This window comes from Lonchura striata, chromosome Z, assembly GCF_046129695.1.
Source record: "Lonchura striata isolate bLonStr1 chromosome Z, bLonStr1.mat, whole genome shotgun sequence".
Lineage (NCBI taxonomy): Eukaryota > Metazoa > Chordata > Aves > Passeriformes > Estrildidae > Lonchura > Lonchura striata.
The window spans coordinates 66304114-66321978 of NC_134642.1; the positions used below are offsets into that span (position 1 = coordinate 66304114).

General features: G+C 44.2%; 1 protein-coding gene and 3 long non-coding RNA genes across 10 annotated transcripts; 2 read left to right on the forward strand and 2 right to left on the reverse strand.

Annotated features, from left to right (window-relative positions):
* Window positions 1-1777: 1777 nt before the first annotated feature.
* Window positions 1778-17822, reverse strand: LOC110476528 (uncharacterized). 7 transcript variants are annotated; one of them, XR_013341568.1, is made up of 4 exons: window positions 10729-10970; window positions 10559-10618; window positions 8373-8458; window positions 1778-2790 (listed from the first exon to the last, which is right to left on the reverse strand). XR_013341568.1 is itself a non-coding variant. In XM_021541590.3 (3 exons), exons 1-3 carry the CDS (start codon window positions 17607-17609, stop codon window positions 2508-2510), a joined length of 396 nt encoding a protein of 131 aa, XP_021397265.1. In that variant the 5' UTR covers window positions 17610-17822; the 3' UTR covers window positions 1778-2507. The 7 variants fall into 7 exon arrangements, 1 of the variants encoding a protein (XP_021397265.1); XR_013341569.1 differs by lacking the exons at window positions 10559-10618; window positions 10729-10970 and adding an exon at window positions 14954-15536; XR_013341570.1 differs by lacking the exons at window positions 10559-10618; window positions 10729-10970 and adding an exon at window positions 13033-13050.
* LOC144248184 (uncharacterized) lies at window positions 3088-3921 on the forward strand. The gene is made up of 2 exons (XR_013341572.1): window positions 3088-3174; window positions 3418-3921. It is a non-coding gene; the product is annotated as an uncharacterized LOC144248184 (long non-coding RNA).
* Window positions 9004-9461, forward strand: LOC144248185 (uncharacterized). The gene is made up of 2 exons (XR_013341573.1): window positions 9004-9194; window positions 9309-9461. It is a non-coding gene; the product is annotated as an uncharacterized LOC144248185 (long non-coding RNA).
* On the reverse strand, window positions 10211-10568 carry LOC110476529 (uncharacterized). Its single transcript, XR_002466437.3, has 2 exons — window positions 10442-10568; window positions 10211-10347 (listed from the first exon to the last, which is right to left on the reverse strand). It is a non-coding gene; the product is annotated as an uncharacterized LOC110476529 (long non-coding RNA).
* Window positions 17823-17865: the final 43 nt, after the last annotated feature.

Consider the following 17865-nt stretch of genomic DNA (forward strand, 5'->3'; position numbering starts at 1 on the left):
GTAAAACTTTGCACGTGTAGCGCAGACAAAAGGAAAGTTTAACCTCAAAAGGGCCTAGCCGGGGTCCCAGCCGGCAGTGCCGGCGGCCACTGGGAAGACCCTCCGGTTGAAACTAAGGTTATTTTAACTGCTGCAGAGAGGATGGGATAACTTTGGAGGCAAAATTCTTTGGTTTAGCTACATAGTACTCCTGATGCTTCCAGAACACTCTGGCTGGCTCCTTGTTCCATCCTTCTCACAGTGCAGTGTGTGGCATGGAGGTAATTATTCCCATTATAAACCCCAAACCTATGTTTTTTATAAGCAGTTCAACAATAAAGTGAAAATACAAAATAAAATTAAATAGTTATAAAAAGTGGCACGCAAAGGTTTTGCTCCAGACGGATGGAGCCTGCTGACCCACATTCCCTTATCGCTGATCTTATTTTAATCTGCCGTGGACAACGTTCGGTTACTGACTCAGTATCACGTTCCAGCGTGACCCTGGACAAACCTTTAGGTCAAGTCCAAAGAAAATATGTTAACCTGGGCAATTAATCCTCCTCAGTTTCACTGCGAGATGTACCTAAGCCGCCGCAATTATAAAGATAATATTTGTTAAAAGCACAGGAGTGTTTGCATCCCGACAGGCCTACCCTGACCTTCCCTTCCTCCATCGGGACCAAAACCCGCGTCCCCCTATGACCTCCGCTGGAGAAGGGTGCAAGTTCCGCCCGGGCGCAAGTTCCACGCTTCTCCCGCGGAGGGCACGGCGGGTCGCGGTGCAGAGGAAGCGGACGTGGGACGTGTTCTGCAGCCCCGTCCCTTCGTCCAGGATTTCTGGGATGGCAGTGGGTGGGAAATGCTCTCCCGGGTGCCGGCGGTGGGCTCCCCCAGCCCCGGCCCCGGCCCCCGCCGGGCTGTCTGTCACCGACCGCCGGGGCACGGCGCTGCCATTTGCCCCGAGCGTGGGAATGGGAGCACCCAGCCGTTCACATCTCCTGCACGTCTTTTAACGGAATCAATTAAGCAAGACAGACCCTCCGCTTCTCCACCTCCGTCCCTGCCCCCGCCCCGCTTCTTCTCCGTGGTTTTGTCAGGTCTGTACATCCTAATTATTTCGGTATGGGATACCAGAGCTGTTTCCAGGATAGACCTGATCATCCTTAAACAAAAAGAGAGGAGGCGCACACGTGGGTTTTAGAGTAAATGTCACTTTCATTTCCAATGCTAGGTGCAGAGTAAGGCATAGAAGATTTTTTCACACTTTGACGGGGGGAGGCGATCTCGTCTCCGTCATGTCTTTCTGCTTCAGTAGCTTCCTCAAGGAAACCCTCTCGAAACAGAGAAGCATCTATGCTCGCGTTTTGAATAAAAATCGGCCATTACTTTTTTTTTCCTCTATCTTTGTGCCACTCCGCCGAGTTCTAAGTAGATGTAAATTATTAAGCTTGCCTGCACTTCGGTGTAAACTTTTTCTGAAAGACTGCTTTCACATGATTTGAAACTACCCTCAATGTTTCGTCTCAGATGCACACAGGTTTTGGGTTGGTTTATTGTTTTTTTTTTATTCTATTTATTTGGGCTTTTTCCCCCTCAGTTCAGTAGTCAGGTCTGTATCATCAGCATCACCATCTTCATCATCACCAATTACCACTTTTATTTTTAAGGCCATTTCATTGCAATGAATCACTTTGAAAAATGAAACTGAGCATTAGGTTTCTAATAGAAAAAAATATATATCCTCTTAGTCCGGTTTAACGTTGACTATTCTGGTTTTCCCTTTGTGGGTTTTTTTTTTTTTTTTTTTTTTTTTTTTTTTTTTGGGGGGTTTTTTCAATAGTAATAGTTGCACATACACTGTTTACCATTAGTGCCATGTTCTCTCTGCAGAGGGTGAATGTCCATTCTGTGCCATGCAAAAACTTCATATTTTGAAATAAATATGCCATTTAACTTCCTCCAGTCTCACCTTCAGCTGTAAAAATGTTAGATTCAATAAGTATTCCTGACCCCTTTCGATTTTTACTGTCTCTAGCAGCAGTCTTTTATTTTCACACGCTGTACGATGATCTTGAAGGAGTTTTTACTTTCGGTTATCTAGCTTTATGAAGACCAAAACACTCATACAGCTAGATAACCAAAGATAACAACTCGCTTCCCTCAGAGGTTTTTTGTGTTTGTTTGTTGTTTTTTTTTTTTTTCCGTCCTTGCTACAATCCAGATTCTTTTTGGCAAAAGTATTATTTCCTCCATGAGAACTAGTGCTGCTTTAAAATGTCATCCTTTTATGTAAATATTTCTGTATCTATGTGCAGCTACAAAACTATCCCTTGCCTTCAAAGTTTATTCCTAACTTTTTGTTTCAGCCAGTAATTTCCGGCAGGGGTAGCCAACAATTCGTCTGTTAATACCAGAAAATAAAACCAGCCATTAAGTTGCGTAAGCTGCGTTAAGAGAGAGGAGCATCCATTCCTTTACAGGCCCCTATTTGCATTGTAAATCGCTTCGTTTTCACGAAAGACTCCTTAGCGTCTATAAAGATGAAAAGCCTTCGGCAATTTCCAGCGCAGTGTAAGGAGGAAAAAGAAGGTGGGGAAAATCCATTTCAGCAGGAAGTAACAAGATGATTCGAGGATGAGGCTCCTGATCCCCTTAGATTGTGCACGGCATACAGCTCTTTGCCAAATGGTGGCAGCTTGATTGCAAATATCTTGCCTGCGTGTGTATTTTAGAGGGGGTAGATTCGCTCTTGGAGCTCCTAAAGCTGGTGAGAAGACGGCGGTCTTGTCGGCTGCTGCTGCACCCGGTCTGAAAGAAGAAGAAAAGAGCCATCATTGGAGGGCTTTCAGTGCCAAAATGCGGGCCAGCCCGGCAAGGTCAGAGGTCCTGGACCGCGGGAGACCAAGGTAATGATGATGTCATAAGAAACCTCGAGTACACACGGCTATTGATATGCATGAGCCACCCGCGGCCGGCGCCGGGACCGAGTCCGGTCTCGCCTCCAGCCAGCATCGCCGCCTGCGCCGCCCTGGTGCGGGGTATCCGCCCGCCCCCGTTACCTTCCTCCTCCTCTGCAGCACAGACCGCTCGACCATCCAGAGGCCGGGAGACAGGACTCTCTCCCCGGGGACGGGAAGCAGCCTGTCTGACCCCAGAGAGCGCTGCTGCGTTTCTCTAGGGCAGCCCCCGCTGGTGAGGAGGGATGCCGCGGCGGGGAGCGGGGCCTTGCGCTCGGAAGCTGGGAGGGGGGGCTGTGCTACGCAATGAGACGATGTGTAATTACACTGACAATTTGCCCTGTCGTTGTGTGTCTATGAGGGATTTTTTTTTTTTTTTTTTTTTTTTTGGTTGGTTGCTTTGGGGAGACAAGAGGTGTGCATTTTTATTTATTTTTTCTCCGCATCTCTGTCGTGCTTCGCGCCCATCGTGATTCAGGTATTACAGCGATCGTGCGAGGCGTTCTCCTCTGCCTGTCTGCGCGGGAAGCTGCGAGCAGCAGGCTCGGCGTATTCTGTAGCCTCTGTAACTTCTTTCTGCTCTTCCTCCCACACCCTACTCCCTCCCAACCTGTGTATGTTTCTGTGTCTGTGTTAGAAAGCAACAAAGGTGAACATTGCAGCAATATTTACTAAGACCATGCATCATCTGATGGAACTCGTTAATAAAAAGGTTTATTTTTAAACAATGTATGGTTTATTTTTATTGACCTCGTATTAAGAGAAAAGAACTGCATGCTGGTGTTACTCATGGAACTGACAGTGCAAAGTTTTAATGCATTATGTAGAGTTCTAGGATTTAAGTTTCTCAGCTCCTCCTCCTACCCTGCCCCAGTCCCCTGCTAAAAGAACATTCTACTTTGAATTATTAACAATATAATACGTATAGAATTTTCTCAAGTGCAAATATTAAAGGTCTCTCGATGATATGTGATAAAATGAACCTTCTCACTGTGATCTACCATGTTTATTGTTGAAATTAATATATGCATTTCAACAGTTCTTGTGTGTGTGTTCAGTATAAGATACCCATCAAAAAAATTCATCATAGACTATAGCCTGCTCAGAACTGCTAAAGGAATACTAGGTTAAAATTCATGCTGCTACTCTTCTAAGCTACAAAATAAAACCTGTGTCCAAGTACAATCACAGGCTATAGGCCACACAACATTCAAGTGCATTTGTTTGTAAATTAACCTGTATTTACATACAGTGATATTTTTCATGTAGATTTTTTTTTAAATTCAAGGGGTTAAACTGAAGTTGTTGATGCTTCATGCTGGCTACAGAGCTTGCTTGCATCATAAAGCTTATGTCCCCTCGTGTGTGCACAGCGGAGCCATAGGTACGTGTGTCAGTCTAGGTGCATGTGTCTAATTGTTTGTGTTAAAATATATAGGCAGGTGTATGTGGTTACACTATAAAACAACAACCGTATCAACAAGCCCATTTTTATTGCAATGATGTAAACATGAAAATGGGGAAACAATCCCATTTGTAAGATATGGCCTGAAATTAATACTGCCATCAAAAAGCAGCACACAGATGCTGGTAATCTACTAACTGCTAAATCTGAATCCTGCAGAGACATTACCAATTTACTTCTGTTTTCAGATTCTAAGACTTTGAAGATGAACACTTCTGTTTTAAACTGGTATTATATATCCTGATATGGACTGTTTTTTGCCACCAGGAAAAAAAAACACTGTTTTGTTTTGTTTTGTTTTTTTATCTGGGGTACATAAAACCTACTTGTGGCAGCGTTCTTTGAGGGAAATTTAGAACCTGGCACAAAATGGTTAGAATTTTTATGATGCTGCATTGTGTCTTACTGAGCTGCTTCATTACCTCTTGGATTGTTCAGGCACAACAGGGTCAACTGAATCAGATATCTGATGCAATCAGAGACACATGATCACTTTGATTATTATACAAAGTTCTAATGAGTTTATATGAATTTTTCTGAGTTGGCAGATAGGCAAAAGATACTTTTTGTGGCAATAACTAGGGACAGCATTACTGGTGATCAAGCATGTGTTGCACAGGAGAGGTTTGTGAACTTATGCATTAAATTTTTTCAGTAAGAGGCATGAAATGACAAGTGATCCTCATGTATGTGTGTGTGTGTGTGTGTGTGTGTGTGTGTGCACCTATGCTTACATACAAGTGCATATATACATATGTGTATATATAATCCATATTAACACAGATGCATACATACATATTAAATGCATGCATTTCACCAGCTGTCACACCACCAGATTTAAATGCAAGGTACATTATAGTAAACTGGAATTTTTTCAGAACAAAGTATATCTCTAAAACACCAAACTTTCTTTTCACAGCTTCACTTACTCACTAATTTGGGAAGTAACTGTAATACACCTGTTGTATTTTGTTGGTTAATCATTGAAGCCTAAGCACGTCAAAAGAGGCAATGTGATGGTTATGACCCAGCTGTTCATTAGCCTTATTACCAATTACATTTTCTACCTCTCAGACATCAAGGGCCTCAACATCATCATGAGTTGTTTAACTCTTTGCTTATTCTGAATACAAAAATATATTCAACAGTTGTAAAGCACTTTTCTAAAACTGTACTGTTGCCTAGCATGTCAAAAGTTTAAGCACAGCACAGTTGTGAAAAGCAGCTGTTAACACTGCCCATCCTCTTCCAGTTGACATAATTGTATAAAACTTACTTATTTCAAAATCACTGTAGAAATACCTGCCTATTAGAAGTTATGGAATACAAAACACTTTTTCCTTTTAGCTCCCTAGCAAATTCCTTCTAATGGCCTCTAGATCTCCATGCTTGTTTTCTAATCTTTTTATAGGTCTCCAGATGGCTGTGATGTAAAGAAGAAATATCATATATGGATTTCTTAAGAGCAAACCATCTCTATTGTCTTTAAAGAGGGATGCTAATGGTTCTCTAACTATTGTAATCAGACCCCCATCCTAATTCCAGCAATGCCATCTTCTTTGGGAAGACACACAGGAACCCCACTTAAGCTGCTGTGGCATACATAAGAAGGGTGTAGTGTTGCAGAAAATCCCTTTTTGCACTAAATTATAAAAAAATTCATGTAGAGGTAAACATTGCTGCATGCCAGTACAGTCCAAGCCATTTTTCCCTGCAGAGCAACATCCCCTTTCTCCCATCCAGGTAAGTCACTCTAGTGCCTCGCCTTCAAATGAAACTGGCTTATCATTTCTTTTATGACCACAATTTCATTTTACAGGTAGCTGAAGGTTATACTTCTCTTACATTAAATATCCAGTATGCAAAAGGGTATCTACTACAAATTCAAAATCAGAAATAAGATACGACAGAGTATCAAGAATTCAAAGTCACAGAAAAAAAAAATCAAACCCTCAAACAGTCAGTGATTACATGTGGAAACCCTGTACCATTAAAGGACATGTATTCTGTTGGTAATGTAAATAATAACGTCTGGCTTTTATTAAACAAACAAACAAACAAAAATTACTATTTCTTGTTGCAACTGTCACTACCTGTGGTCTGTCTTAATTGTTTAAATCTGAAAAATAGGCCCCTAAAAAGCAAAGGATCATAATTTAAATATCTTGTTCCAGAAATATATATGAATATATAAGTCTATGTGATTAGAAGGTGCTGAGTATATTAACTTTTGGGATTATTAGATAAATCACTAAAACGCTTGACCCTAGATTAAAGGTGGAAAAAAACTAGCCACATTTCCTGCAGACGATTTAAGACGACACAAAACAAATATGAGTGATATACTTCTGTATCTGCAGGGTTAAAGACAGTAATCAATATTTACTGTATTGATTATTAATAATATATGTGTGTTTTGAACTGCATTATTATTTTTGGAGAATTGCACTTAAAAATAAAAGGCTAAAGATATTATTTGGGGCTGCTGAACAGAAGGGGTAAAAACTATAAAGGCAGATCTGGGATGGAAACTGTAGAGGCAGATCTGAAATTTTTGTACTATAAGCTGCCATTTACTTAATAAAGGTTGGAGGCTCCACCTAGACTTCAGCTCAAACACGCAAAATATATTATACCAGCCTTTTCCTGCCAGATTTCCCACTTGTTCCTGACAGATGACGTCCTGAAACCAGAATTGCTAGGAAGGCATAGTCTCTATTTACAGCTCTGCAAACTTATCAAGGGCCGTGGATGTAAATAAATACAATGTAAATTGCTGGTTTTCGTTGCATTATATCTATCACAACAGCCTCGGCTAAATAAATAAATAAATAAATAAATAAATAAATATAATAATAATAATAATAATAATAATAATAATAATAATAATAATAATAATAATAATAATAATAATAATAATAATAATAATAATAATAATAATAATAATAACGGTGGTGGTGGTGGTGGTTGTTGTTGCTGTTGTTGTTGTTGTTATATCCCAGGCAGCAATGCTGTTCTTAGATGTTGCGATGAAGCAGTTTCACCCGTTCAACGCACACGAGTGGGCCGCGGTTGTTGAAGGATAACTTTGTTTTGGTGGAAAGGATACAGGGATGCAGAGGGGTACGCCCGGGGCAGGGTGAGTGGCCGGGCCGCTCTTCACTGGCCCTCCCGCAACTCCACTGGAACTGTACTGTCCCCGACACTGGAATTGCCAGGTGCGTTCTCGTGTTGAGCAGAGCCATTTTGGCAGGGATGGATTTTGGAGAACCCGAGAAGTGATGGCCCTTGCTCCGAGTGACCCACTACGTGAAAGGCAGCGGACGGCTGCGGGCAATCCTTTGTACCCTGACCAGCCGCAAGACATGACTCCGACTTATCTTCTTTCCTCTCCCTTCCTTTTTTTTTTTTTTTCTCCCCTGCATTTCTCCTCCCCTTTCCCCACACCCTCCCCCTCTCCTCGCTCCACTTTGTGGGGGTTTTGTTTGCTTGTTCGTGTGGTTTGCTAACTGCTATTCTTCAACTCTGTGAGTGTTCCTTCTTGTGCCTGCACACCTTCCGAGGGCCAACCAGGCACTGCAAAAGAAGTCCCTGCGAAGCCATAGCTCAGCATCCGCTGGCAGTCTGCTAGATAATTAACATTTCCCGCACTAAATGCAGCCCCGACCAACAGGTTTGGCATCCTCAGCTCACCGGCATAAGCCGCTGTGTCCAGTCACAAACCCTTGTTAATCACATGTCCCTTGCCGGGAGCGACAGAAGGCAACCAAAGCTACGCCGAGCGACCCGCCCCGGCTACCCGGGCAGAGCCGGCCTCATCGCCGGCTCACAGGCACCCTGGAAATCTCCATCCATCGGGGTTTCAGCAACCAAATTTTGCAGGGAATTTAGGACACACACACACACACACACACACACACACACACACACACACACACACACACATACACAAACACTGCAGTACTTACATATCTTCGTCTTTATCAGGGAATGTTTTTACCCCACATGTAGGGGGTGAGTTGAGCCTCTGGTGACACACAAATATTCCCACAGCCTAGGAGCAGAAAAAGCTCTTATGCGTCTCCAGAAATTCAAGTGTTTCCCCTCTCCATCCCTATTTAAAAGTGTCCCTTAGATCCACGGTGTTCTTGCTCCAGTGACTCTAAAATAGTTTAAAATATTCCATCCATGAAAACGGGAGAGAAATGGAGAAAGTTGGCATGGGTTTGCCATTATTTTTTCTCCTTTTTCCTCACTGTTTCCTACACCCTGGAGTAGAAAGTGAACTGTTGTATATGAGGTTCTGCAAGTTTTTTGGGGGGGTTGGCCAAGGTTTAGTCCGGCCTCTCTGCTGAGGAGGACGTGCTCCGAAATTCAACCAATTTCCCCAACGCTTTTGTTGCTGATGAACTGAAGCCCTATTGTTTTTCATCCATTGCCACGGTCTTTTTCAGTTCCTACTATATGTTATGCGTTTGCACCAAAACCTCTCATAGTCCCGTTACGACAGACAGAACAAATTAGAAATTAGAAATGTCTAGTGCAGAGAAGAGCAATAAGCAATAAGTACTTTTCTTTTTTTTTTTTTTTTTTCCTAGAGAAGAAAGGAAGCTGCATTTCTTTGGAAACTTAAAAAAAAAAAAAAAAAGTGAAAGAAAAAATCGAGTTTCCTAAGGTGCTTCCCTCTCTCCTGTTAACTTCTGAAGAACAGTGTCATCTGAGTCTTGTTTCTGGGGGGCACTTATATTCTGTGCAACTTTTGTCAAAATCAAGCAGTCGGTCAACACCAGGTAAAAAACCCCAAAAAACCCCAAACCTCCCCCCGCCCCACAAAAACCCAAAAAAACCTAAACAGGAAAAATAATGATGTTAACAAAAAACACTCTTCCCATTCCTGCTGTCAGGTGAACTTAGAGCATGACCTCTCGTCACTGGGAGGAGGATGTCCCAAAGCGCTGCTGTTTCCTTCTGCCCCCTCTCATCTATCTCTCCGAGTTTGAGAACAGCATGAAAACACCAATAAAAGCCCCACCTAGGTTTTAGGCTGCGTGAGCCGACGGGAAGAAGTCTGGGTTAGCGCCGGAACAGGAGATGTGCAATGAGGGAGGGGTGGAGGGAGAGATGGAGGAGGGATAGAGGGAGGTAGGCAAGGCGAGGGGATGGCAGGAGGGTTCGTCCCTGCTCTAGCCCCCGTCTGGGGGGCGTGTGGGGTGTGACTGAGGGGGACCGACGTCGTGCTGGCGCCTCACTCCGGGTCGGATATACACAGCGCCCCGCGGAGGGGAGGGGGCTGCGAGGGGTGGGGGCTGGCGAGGGGAGGGGCGACGCTAAAAAATTACTAAATGCGCACATCCACATATATATTCCTTACAGATGCCCCTACACAGACACGTGTGTGTATGCATGTGTATGCATATGTATGCATCCATCCATATAAATATTTATAGTTATGATAACAGGCGTCTGTTCCCCCCGGCGCTTGGCTCCAGGGAGAAGGAAGGCGAAATGCCGTTCCCAGTCGCAGACTCCCGCGGAATGTTTCCACGGGGAGAGTCCCGCAGCAGCCCCGATCAGGGGCAGGACATTCCCTGTCGGCAGAGCCTTCGGAGACCCGGCGGACAAAGAGAGCTCTGTGAGGATCCACATGCCAGCCCCGAGTGAACCGAGGGAATTCAGCACGAGTGCTCGGCTGTATGGAAAAAAAAAAAAAAAAAACCAAAAAAAAACAACCCAAACCAAAAAAAAACCCCACCACCCCCCAAACAAAAAAACCAAAACCGCTCCCCCGGTCAGAAACACATTCACGTTTCCGTTTCCTGGAGAGAGCGTTTAAATTTAGTTGAGATGCTTGAAGGGAGAAGCAGTGTGTGAGTATACAGTTTGCAGCTCTAGGAATGGTTGTGTCAAGGTCCACAGAGATTCTCTGGAACAGCTCATAGAAGGCTGAAAAGGCGTAAATAATGTCAGCAGAAAAGGAGGGAAACTCTGGTCCTAACAGAGAGGACCACTCGTTTCCAAGCCACCGGCTACATCTCACCCTGCCGTCTCGCCGTCTGAAGTTCCCCAGGAAGTGAAAGTTCTCCCAGACATCACGACACAGTGCGGTCTCCAAAAGGAGTGGGGGAAAGGAAAGAAGAGGACAGAATGCTCTAACCTACTCTCCGCCAGTACGATATCTGTAGCTCACCGAATCCCCGCTTACACCGCGTCTCCTCTGGGTGGAGTGAGAAAGCATTGCTGTAAAGCCATGAGCGCGGCTTGGACTTGCAAATCAGGGCAATACCCGAGATGAGGGCTACCCCACTCCTCTGGCGGCCAGCCTACCTTCTCCCACTTTCTCTCTCCGAGCCCCGTACCTGCGATGCGCTACAGAGCAGCGTCTGGATGAATGCTGCGCCCCCACCGACTCAACGCTCCTCTGTCATGCAGCACTTTGGCTGGGGAGGGGGGAATTTTCTTAATATCTTTTAAAATTGCTTGGAATTTTATATTTTCCGCTCGTCTCCTGATGAAAATAAGCCGCAAATAACGTCCAAATACCACCACTACTACTATTACTACTACACACACACACACACACACACATATATATATATATATATATATATATATATATGTGTGTGTGTGTGTGTATATATATATATATATATATATATATATATGTGTGTGTGTGTGTATATATATATATATATATATATATATATATATATATAAGAAAAATTGAAAGAAAAAAGATAGAGAAGGCTGGATGGACTCTGCAGTGCTGCGGTGAGGTCGGCTTTCTTTTTGGGGCCAAGTGCTGGGCTGGGCAGCACTGCTCCTGCTGCTAGAGTTTATTTCATGGGGTAGAATGCGGGCGGGAGCCTGCGCGCTTGCGGAACAGCGCGGAGCATCTCCGCGGCTGCGCCCTCGCCCCGAGTCCCCCCATCCCCTCTTCACGCTCAAGGCTTAGCGGAGAGGTCGCGTCTATTGACGTCAGCTGAAGGCTGCACATCCGTTTACACATTAGCGAAAGTAGGGCATAAGAAAAAAAAAAAAAAAAAAAAAAGAAAAAAAGAAGAAAAGACTATGCAAATCCTCTCGTTGGGAGAAGAGACCGCGGATTCTGGGAGCGATCGTCCCTATTTGCGAAGATGCTAATCAGCGGGAATTAGCAGAGCGTCCCCTTTTCTTCCAAATATCATCATCATTATCTACCACACAAATATCCCCGAAATGAGCTATCAGGGCCGAGCTGCGGCGCGCAGAAGAGCCCGTATGGGCGCAGGCGGCCGCTGCGTGTGAACAGGAATCCACCGCTGCGCCATTCTGTTCTCCTCCTCCTGCTCCTGTTGGTCCATCGCGTGTTACTTTTAATACTGATGCAAGTGTAAGGTATATTTGCATTGTTTTTAATTTACTGGAAATTGCAGCCTACCACTTGTCCTTTGCTCCCTCCTTTCTGTTTCTTTGAATATACTTGTCCTTTCCTCCACCCCACTCTTATTTCCCTGTGTTTTGGTGAGACTCTGCAGTGTATGTCTTTATATCTAGTTTTCTCCATGATTCTATTTTGTAGAAAATTACAGGTTATGAACAGTTCTAGTTTTACAAATCAAAGTGCACGATATGCTTATTGGACATTTAAAAGGCTGGAGGGTCTTGCTACCCTGCTCACACTGCTGGAAGTTGATTGTCTAGGTAACTTCATATTAAGAAAACCAAGTTTTAGAAATGACTAACACACCCCTCCCCTTCTGCCCCATTTTAAGGTATAAGGCAATATAGATAAAGGGTGTAATAGGGGTAGTTTAAATGGATTTAAAAGATTTCATTGATGTTTTATGGCCTCTAACTGCACTTGTATCAGCCTTTATTTCAGAAATAATTTATTTCAAAATTCTTAATCAAAATATGCAAAGTCAGGTATGGAGAGCTGTCTCCGAGGAAATTGTTTTGTAATTTCTGTCTTAGGTGCTGCATTATTAAATGTGTGACATACGGTTTCTAACATGTACATATTTAATCCAGTACCCAATTCTTCATAGAAAGAGCATTTAGATACTTTTTTTAAATACCACTTGTAGCCTTACGCTTACTTTATCTGGAAATCCATAGGGCTTGAATTATATTACAATCACAGGCAGCACTTTTCTGTTTACCTTAACGCATAATGAAAAGAAGAGTAGTTTAAATAATAAAACCAGAAGATTTCCGTGTTTTTGTAGTCCAGGAATGTTTTTTTTTTTTAAACGAATAACGTTATTCCATTAAAAAAAAAAAAATAGGCCGTGCATACTGTTTTTTTTCTTGTTCGAAAACTCAAGTGCATGAGTAGATTATAAATTATTTACGTGAATGGTCATATCAGGCAAAAGTTAACCCTCACCAAAGACTGTTATGTATGTCTTTTTTAAAATAAAGATTGGAGGTTCTCTTAGCTTGTGCCCGTTTCACCACAAGTATATTTTAATTCTTCATCGTTTATAACGTTACTTCCGTCACTCTCTCTCCAGTTTTGTAAGCCCTACGCTGACATGTCACCCAGTAAAAAACAGTCATGTGCCTACACATAAAACGTGTAAAAAAATAATACTCTCCCAAAACGGAAATCGACACGGTCATCCATCAGATTAGCTCTTACCTTACCGCATATAGAATCAATCCATTAAGAAAGCACAAATTCTACACATTTTTACCAATAGCAGCTGCCGGGGATTCAACCCATTCCCCGCCCATCTCCTTCTTTTAAAAAGCACACGCGGGCTCCCGTGCTGCTGCCGCTCCCTGGCGGAGCCGCATCAGCGTGTGCGGGAGCCAGCCAAAAATGAGCGTGGCTCTGTCCGTCTGTCCGCCCCTGCAGCGCACCGCACATCGTCCCCCACAGCCCACGGAAGCTTACATCGGCCCCCGCTGCAGTCCCGACGGGACGGGGGTAGCAGCCGCCTCCGTCCCTGGACCAGCCCCCGCCGGGATGCTGGGGGTCCGCCTTGCAGCTTCCCTCCCTTCCTTTCCCCTCCTCGCCCCACTTCACCGCACAGCGGTCCCGCGAATCGCAGCGGTCTCTTTTGTATAACCCTGGAGCAGCGCACCCCTTCCTCGCCCTGCCTGCGCCTCTGCCGGGGCCACGGGCAGCATGGGGAGAGCTACGTGTCCCCTCTCATCCCACTACTGGTGGAGTAGGAGCAATAAATACAGCCCCTGCTCCTCCTCAGCCACTCCGCACACACATTGCCTAATACCGGCCTAATATCGGATTTACCGCTAAAACCAGTGGTGCCTATGTTCCGCTGCACATCTGCACGGATCATCCAAGATGACTAAAATGCCACCGACGTTGGCGATTTCTTGGATTACTGTCCAAAGATGAATAAATAAATGAATATATAACAGCGCTAATAATGTTGACTTGGGGTGGCGGCTGCATAAAACAGATTGCTGGGTTGTAAATAACAAATGCCTGAAATAAATAATTTTCTCCATATTTTCATTCCTTTTCATACCTTTTTTTTCCTCCCCACCAATGCATTTAATACCTATCTCTCAGCATTTTGCACTTAAGTTTTCTCTCACCTCTCTTCATCCTTGTCTTTTTATACTATATGTAAATAATCCGAACTGCATATTGTTCTACATATAAGCATTATTTTTTAGAAAAGGGAAGGGCAGGTATTGTGGGTATAGTATAAGTATTTTCTAATTTTCTTTTTATTTTCTCTTTCCTTTTCTATTTACTTTTCGATTTGTTCTTACTTTTTTGTTTCCCTTGGAAGACGGAAATACTGAAATGAAAAAATATAGAACGTCAAACAGATAATATTTGGTGAAATAATTGAAGTTCAGCATGACATTTTTTTTTTCCTGCAAGACAAAAAAACCAGAATTTTATCTGTGCAGATAAAAAAATTAAAATTAAAAAAATAAACCAGAGTTTTATCTGTGCTTACACGAATATTTATTTTTTTTTACACACAAGCTTCCAGCACGTGTACACCCTCAATGTGTACCTCCCCTGGAAATAATAATAAAAAGCCAATTACATTTTTTTTTTTTTTGTGATTAAGAACATGTCTCCTTATAAGAGGTACAAAGGCAGAAATCAAGAGGAGCAGCAGAAGAGGTGATGGAAGTTGTATTTCTTTCATCCAGAATTCATGTGATCACTAAATGTTAAGGTTTTCAGCTACTGAAGTATAGCAAATACTTTGTTAGGTCTGTTTTAGCGAACATGCAGAATGCAAACTTCAGCTCCAGCCCGAGATGACCAGCCAGCACAGCCGACTCTGTGCAAAGCATGGTTTTGGCTTCCAGCACAGGCTGAAGAGGAATGAATCAAAATTTTCAATGCCATTTCTGCTATTTTATTTGAGTATTCAGTTTATACCTAGGTGTAAAACAACTCATCGGAAAGACCAGGTTTGGAATGCACTGTTATCTCTCTCCCGTCTCCTTTCAGCGCTGTCCTAATGACACCCCTGGCTGCCGTGTATGGACTCCACTCCCACAACATTTTTAAAATAATAAAAAAAAATAAAGTGGTACTAAGAAACACCAAACTATAGAGAGATACCTAGCAGGAAGAAGCATACTCTGCAGGTAGAGCATCCCTCGGGTGGCAGGCAATATTCTCGTCTCTCCGTCCTGTTTCTACTCCTTGACCCCACAGCAGGTGGGGTATGGTAATCGTCGTCTCCTTCCTCTCTCTACACTGCGCTTCGTATGTTGTTTGCCGCAATCAAAATACAGTGTCGGTCTGTGGATGCCTGTTTGAAGAGCAGTCGGGGTTACGAAACGCAGGGGGCGGGGGGAGGAGCTGCAATATCTCAGGGAATAACAATATTTTAGTATCCTTCCCTGCAGAATGGCCCTCCGTTCTTAATTGAATTTGTACGTCTGTTGCGTGGAAAGACCTTTTTCTCGGAAGCTCTTGTTAGCTGATCGTAGTAGGCTTTTATCTTTCTTCGATTTTTCCTTCCCTTTTTTGAATAAAAATAATGAAAGGTTTGATGTTACAGAAATGCAATTCTTACGTCTGGCAATGGTAGGGAAGAGCTTTAAACGCAGTAGACCGACAGGAAAAATATAAAATTATGTAGTCCCTGAAAGTTAGAGGTCGTGTTTGATTGGATTAAGCGCCCCGTCTTTTTTTTTTTTTTTTTTTTTTTTTGTGTGTGTTTTTTTTTTTTTTGTTGTTGTTTGTTTGTTTGTTTGTTTTTGTTTTGTCTTATTTTGGTTTATTTTTCCGGTTTCTTTTCGATTTTGGTAGCTCATTAGCTGAACTTTCTCCAAGACGATGTGTTTCTATGATTGACTTTTTACATCTCCTGTTAGGAATTTGTGATTTTCTCATATCTCAACAGGCTTTGGACAGACAGAAGAGTAACCCTGCCTGTCTCTCATAGGACGTTTCTTCTTCACTTCCAGGAAATTATTTCAGAAATATATATATATATATATATATATATATATATATATATATATATATAAGAACATGATGTGTTGTGTGTTGGTGGTTTTTAAAAGGTTTTTGGGTTTTTTTTATTTTTTTTGTAATTCTTTTTCCCAGTAGGCTCTTTGGGCTTATGTCCACAAAATATTTCAATTTAAAAGCAGCGTCACTGCTAAATGCAGTTACAAAATCACGTGCGCCTGTGCTGATGGTACCAGCGATGCACACGGAGGGAAATACACAAAACTGAGCTACATCTATCACACAGCAAAACCCGAGTGCAAATTCCTCTGCCCTTCAATAGGATAACAATTTCGAGTTGTTTTTCTTAGCAAAGGCATCTCAGCCAATGGACCGATCAGATTATCTGAGGGCCGCTTTCACTACGGCCAGTGGAAAAATAAAGATTAGAAGTCACAACAGAACCGATGGGGTTCTAGGAGAGAAGACGTGGTGGTGGCCTTTGTCCATTTGTCCTGGGAAGGATGTTGTCCTTCTGTTCTGGTACCACTTCAAAATGCAATGACTGTTTTGACACCAAAACGACGGTTGTCACTCTTTTTGCCCTGTGCAACATATTGTAATCCTCGTCCCACTCCCACCGCGTCTCCCCACTGCAGCACTTTGCAGACGAATGGACGGACAGATGGACAGTGCTGCTGGTGCCGATTCCAATGCTGCTGGAACACCAATCCGTCTAGCTGTGACACCAGCATCTTCATTAAAACCTTGCAGTTTGGGTGTTTATACACCTGTTGTCAAAATGTTTCAGAGCTCTCTCAGCTCATCTCCCGAACTGAGCATCGGGAGCAGAGCTTATCGGGCAGCCCGTCCTACACCGGGGACGTTGACCAGGACAGAGACGCAGAGCCCCTTGCCATGATGGCCCACTTCCCCTCCTGTTTTATTCTCCATCTTTTCAGTAGCAACAGGGGAATCTTGAAACAGAGCTAAGGTGATGTGTTCTGTTGCCACGCTGTGGGAGCTGCGGAGGTCTGACGGGAAAACACGGTTTTAAAGCGGGATGTAGGGCTGTCACCACACCTCCCTCAACCCTTACAGGACATCAGATCCTCTTATTCACCCCCAAGAGGACGCTGAGCGGGAGAAGACAGACCTGTATACAAACCTGTACAGGCGCAGGCGGAGGCTGTGCCCCATCCTTTTCCTGTCCAGACCGGCACACCCCGAGCAATCACTGGAATGCGCCCGCCGCCTCATTCCAACACCATTGATTTTGATTTCATCCCGAGGGACACTCGACGGCCTGTGTCCGCTCCCTAACCCCCATGCCTGTGGGGTGCGATACTCAGGGCACAGACAGTATGGTGCAGATACGCCAGCGTCTCCCGCGCGGCTATTTAACAAGGCACATTGGCGCATGGGCCCACATCAGCTAACCAGGGTTGAAATCCAATAGCTTCTCTGCACGTGAATAAGATTCGTCACTGACGGCAAGAAATTAGAGGGCAGGAGGATGTTAAGCAGAAAAGGGGGTGCGGCGCAGGGAATCCCTCCACCCAGAAGGGATGCTTTCCTGGATCGTCCCCCTCTTTCCGTTCGGCCCGTCGCGCGTTATTTCGGAAGGCAGAGATTTGAAGATCTGAGAGAGGACGGGGAACAGGAGGGCTTCCCTGCCTTTCCCTCAATCCCGGACACACTTTCCCCGCCTGGTGGTGACACGGCAGGGCCGGACCCCTCCCAGCTCCCCCCACATCCCTCGCCGGGGGCTCCCCGTCCCGGTACTCACCGCGCGGCCTCCGTTCTGCAGCATCATTCGCAGGGATGTCAGGAGAGGCTTCGCCAGCCCAGTCCCTCTCGGACGGGCGGGAAGAAAGGAAGAAGGGGGGAACGAGGAGCAGGTTGCTTTTGGAGAGAGGAGGGCGGCCACGAAGGCTGCCCCACACCGGACTGTGGCGTGGCTCACTCCCCCGCTTTGCCCCGGTATTTCCTACACACTTACTTCCCCCGTTCCCCCCAACCCCAAAGCCAGAAAGCCATCGGGAGCGGGGAAACGTCTTTCGAAGGGGATT